Below are 5,199 nucleotides of genomic sequence, written 5' to 3'. Positions count from 1 at the left end.
CATGGAGACAATCTTTGGACAGAAGATGAAAGATCTTTAAATCTCCAAACTTGATGTTTTATGAGAATTCACTACTCTTTGCTTTGATCTTCTTCCTTGTTGGTAAAATTAATGCTGGGTCTTTTCTCTGACATTCTGACAGACACACAGCATTTAAGCTGCATCTGGAAAAACAAACTACTGTAATTTCTAGACTATAAGCTGCAACTTTTCTCACAGGCACCGTGGCTAATACAATGCTGCAGCTTTTTTGTGGATTTTATTTTTATTATTTACTTTTTGACAGGCTAACGAGCTTCGTGCCGCCAAAACATTTAGCCTCATCACACCCGGGCATCACATTGCTCAATACTTATTGAGCATCAGGATAGTTGAACACGTCCCTCTTGGTATCAGTGTGGTTTACAGCACACAGAAGTGTTTGAATCATTTAAAAACACTTCCTGTCCTCTAAAACTGACATCAAGCAGTGTTTAACTTCACCATCAGGGAGAGACAAACCATCATTAAAGAAGGTCCGGTCCATTCTAGTGACAGATGTTCCAACTCCTTCTGGCTCACTGAAAATAACCAGCTCCTAAATGGCTCCTCAGTTAGACCCATTGATGATGATGTTTGAAAACAGATCAGTTCATGTGCTTTATATATTTGAACGATTAGAGACGGTTCATGTCTGTGAGGACTGTGAAGACTCTCCATGTTGAATGGAGAGTTCGTCTTCTTCTCTTTGGACTGGTTGAACAAACTTTAAGTTTGTTTAGTTTCTTCTTGAACTTTGTCTTCAGGAACATTTTCCTGTTTGTTTCTGCTCTCTGATGTTTGGAGAACACGTTGACTTCTTCTTTCAGAACAAAATTTCATCTCTCTGATTCAATTTTTAAAAATTCAATTCAAAAATACTTTATTAATCCTAAAGAGAAATTATTTGTTGTTGTAACTCGTTATCCTCATTTCATTAAGAGATGTTATAGATACTGATGGCTGTAGACAGGAAGAATCTCTTTTAAAGGTCCATCCCACAGTGGATCCTAAGAAACTGGCTGCAGATGCAGTCCGATCCGTCCACCCAGACTTGGCTGGCCTCTCGGTTCCCCTGGGCTGTAGGACCGCCTGAATGTCAGGCAGAACTCCTCCCAGCAGTCTGCCGAGCTCCTCGTCGCTGCAGACAGACAACTGTAGGTGTTGAGGGACGATCCTGTCCTTCTGCTGTCATGAGCCGTGTTTCCTGCTAGTTCCAGGATCTCAGTGGTCAGGCACTCAAGCACAGTTGGCAGGTAGATGAGAATGCGTCCACAGAACATCCTTTCAACTCATTTGAGATTTGTGGCTGTAGTTAAGATATTATTTGAGCTTTTGAGATGTTAATCAGCTGTTGGTTGTAGAAAACTGCCTTGTTGCCATGGTTACACATCATAACAAATGTCCAAAACTAAAAATGTTTCAGTAAAAATCCTTCCAGCTGCACAGCATCCGATACCAGAGGAAACAATCATCCAAAAAATGTGATTTACATCCAGAAAAACAGGAATTAAAGTTTCCAAAAGCAAAATCTCAGAATGAAAGTAACAGAGCTGCTCCGACATGCAGCCACCTTGAGCGGCGCAATTCAAGTCTGATGTTTGGAGACTAATCTACAGGATTATTAGATTATTGATGAGCTGGAATCAAACAACATGATGAACAGATGATGTTTGTTTTCTTCACTAAACAAACTGCATCATGTTCTAACATCACACTCAACAGCTTCCTGCTGCTTCCTGTCAGTCCTTTCAAAATAAAATGACAGTGATTTTAGTTCAGATGTGTTTGATTTCAGTTGTGTGAAGTTCAGATGCAGGAGATAATCCACTAGAACAGTTTGATGGTTGTGAAATAAATCAGAGTTCATTCTGCTTCACTTTAGTCTTTAGACTTCCTCCTTTCTGCAGCAGGAAACAGTTTGATCAGAAGATCAGAGTTGATGTTCACATGAATGATTTGTGTTTCCTCTGCAGGTGAAGGTAGAAAGTGTGTGTGAGCTGATGTGAATTCAGCAGCATGGATCAGTGTGAGGACAGAGAGGAGGTAGTCCCTCCCTCTAAAACCACTCTGTGTGGGGAACATGAGAGCCAGAGCAAAGACCAGAGGTGACATCTTTAACTGTCCACGACTCTTCTCCATGTCAGAGCTCAGCACTCACAGCAACACACTGACTTTATTCACAGGAACACACCTGGACCTGGACCTGGACCTGGACCTGGACCTGAACCTGGATCTGGACCTGAACCTGGACCTGGACCTGAACCTGGACCCAGCTGTGTGTCCTTTAAGAGCGACTGGTCAAAGGATTTTCAAATTGAATTCAACCAAAGAGTTTCCTCCAACAACCAGTAAGTTTCTCTCAGAGTCCAGTCGAGGCTGGATGATATTATAAAGATAATTGTTTTCTGTTGAACGACTTTGAGTTTATTTTTATTTCATTTCTCTGAGACTAAGTTGCTGCTTTCTGTCTGTAACTTGTTTCAAACTCTTGTTGAACAAAGAGAATAAATGTCACATCATGTGAGTCTTAAAGGATGCTGATTGTGTCGTGAACAAAGCTGCTGATAACAGAATCCAGCAGGAACCAGAACCAAACTGAGCCTTCAGCTCTGCTTTTTATTCTTCTCATGTTCAGATGATCCATCAGATGATTTTAGATGAAATGATGAACATCAGCTGAAGTTGGAGCTCATTACCGTCTCCATGGTAACAGAAACTCTCAGCTGTCTCAGACTGACAGTTACAAACATCCAGGATCAACTCTCCAGTGGAAAAACCAAGACCCTCCTCTAAAACTCTGACTGACAGAGATAGAACCAGAACTCCCATCACAACCAGTTTCACTGTTAGTTTCCAGAACATCAGCAACAATCTGGACTTTTTACTAGTTTTACTAGTTTTTGGTACCAGTCTGGTCTCCTGTAACTGGTTTAAAGTCTGAATGGTTTCCAGCTGACTTCCACGTCTCCTTCATTCTGGGACAGAGTCCGAGCTAACAGATCTGGTCTAAACCCTCCTTGGTTCTGGTCTCTGAGTGGAGGTTCAGGTTTTTCCAGCAGCTGACACAAAGAAAGGCTGCTGTGTTCAGCTTGTTGTGTAGTTTCAGAGAACTTCCAGAAACAGAGAGTTCAGGCTGTGATTCTGAGTCCACCTTCTCCTCTCTCAGTCTCTAACAAACACAGAGGAGGCTGCAGCTCTCTGCTCTGCTGCTGACAATAATCTGGATTACTCAACTACACACTCATCCACTTTAATCCAGTTCAAGAAGAACAACATGTCTGCTGCAGGAAGAGGAGGAGAACTGGAGAAGATGGACTGTAGAATTACAGATGTGGTGTCCTGCAGCTGGAAAGGATCATTTCAGGATCAATAACTGAGAACAAATAATCCTGTCACTTTCATCCAGAATGTTCCAGGATCCAGACTCAGGATCTGACACCAATCACCATGACTCAATCATTAAATGTCACTTTTTTAACAGGATCCATCAGAGACTCAAAGCTGGACCTGAACCCAGCTGTGTGTCCTTAAAGAGCGACTGGTCAATGTATCGTCTTATTGATTTTAAATCAGTCCAGCCTCCATCAGCAGAGAGGTGAGCTGTCTCTAAATGTTGTAACTGTGTAAAATGTAACTGAGTCAGTCTGAAATGTTTTCATTCCAACATGTGTTTCATGTGAGCTCAGCTCTTTTTCACACATTTCTATGTTCACATGTGAAGCGGTGTGTGTTGGATGTTTTCTCCAAACTCAGCAGTCAAAGTGAAAGAATGGAGGTTGTAGGAGGAGTTTCTGAGTGTCTGTAGGTCACCAGGTGGTCCAGCAGGTGTCACCTTTGACCTTTGCTTCAAACACAGTGTAGGTAGGAACTTCCACTCAGGTGGCAGGTGTTGCTGGATGGAGGAGGACAAATAGTTTTTGGATCCTGACTCCACATGGACCTTTAGCTGGTGTTTGTTTATGTGTGGACAGACAGAAGTGGAGCTAATTCTTCATGATTCCTCCACAGAGTGGACCAGCAGAGCTCAGAGGTTCCCAGTGCTCAGTCTGCCCAGCAGCATCAAACACAGCTGGACTCCATATTTATGGTGCGTTCATGTACAACAAGTACTTTTCCATGTGTTGTGTTCACTGTCATCTCCATGCTGCACTTTGTAGAACAGTAGACTGTCAGTCTGTCCAACACGTAGACCAGTGGACTGTCAGTCTGTCCAACATGTAGACCAGTGGACTGTTAGTCTGTCCAACATGTAGACCAGTAGACTGTCAGTCGGTCCAACATGTTGACCAGTGGACTGCCAGTCTGTCCAACATGTAGACCAGTAGACTGTCAGTCGGTCCAACATGTAGACCAGTGGACTCTCAGTCTGTCCAACACATAGACCAGTGGACTGTCAGTCTGTCCAACACATAGACCAGTGGACTGTCAGTCTGTCCAACATGGATCTGATGTTTGGCTCCATGATTTCAGTCTGATGTGTCATTCAGATATTTTTCTGTTCCAGCTGCTGGAGGACAACATGGTCACTTTTGTGAAGAATGAGCTGAAGAAGATCCAGAAGGTTCTGAGCCCAGATTACCCAGAATGCTTAGAGAGTCAGAGGGAGGATGAGGAGTTTTTGGAGGCTGAGGATGAAGAGCAGAGGAGCAGCAGAGAGGCATTGATGAAGATCACAGTTTACTTCCTGAGGAGGATGAAGCAGGAGGAGCTGGCTGACCGTCTGCAGAGCAGTAAGAGGATTTCTATAAACATTTAACTTGATGGATAATTAAACCAAATTGTTAAAAATCAGGCTGTTGAACAAGAGATATTGAAGTTCCCATAGCCTAAAAGATTATATCTCAATAATAACCCTATTTCCTTATTCAAAGATTCAACAGCCCTTTGTCAACGTAACCTTAACAGTTGTGTGAAGAAGAGGTTCCAGTGTGTGTTTGAGGGGATTGCTAAAGCAGGAAACCCAACCCTTCTGAATGAGATCTACACAGAGCTCTACATCACAGAGGGAGGGACTGGAGAGGTCAATGATGAGCATGAGGTCAGACAGATTGAAACAGCATCCAGGAAACCACACACACCAGAAACAACCATCAGACAAGAAGACATCTTTAAACTCCCACCTGGAAGACATGAACCAGTCAGAACAGTGATGACAAAGGGAGTGGCTGGCATTGGGAA

The 5,199-nt window shown here is 43.0% G+C and overlaps 1 protein-coding gene across 1 annotated transcript; it reads left to right on the top strand.

Moving 5' to 3' along the window:
- Window positions 1–2,101: 2,101 nt before the first annotated feature.
- Window positions 2,102–5,059, top strand: LOC119429583 (the record flags this gene model as incomplete). The annotated part of the gene is made up of 5 exons (XM_037697185.1): window positions 2,102–2,296; window positions 3,555–3,616; window positions 4,030–4,108; window positions 4,526–4,751; window positions 4,893–5,059. Coding segments are annotated over exons 1-5 (729 nt in total), but the record flags the coding sequence as incomplete, so codon positions are not given.
- Window positions 5,060–5,199: the final 140 nt, after the last annotated feature.

This window comes from Nematolebias whitei, unplaced genomic scaffold (genome assembly GCF_014905685.2).
Source record: "Nematolebias whitei isolate Nwh7 unplaced genomic scaffold, NemWhi1 Nwh_scaf_3223, whole genome shotgun sequence".
Classification (NCBI taxonomy): domain Eukaryota; kingdom Metazoa; phylum Chordata; class Actinopteri; order Cyprinodontiformes; family Rivulidae; genus Nematolebias; species Nematolebias whitei.
Note: the sequence above shows the minus strand (reverse complement) of the source record. Positions and strands in the feature narration are given on the sequence as shown.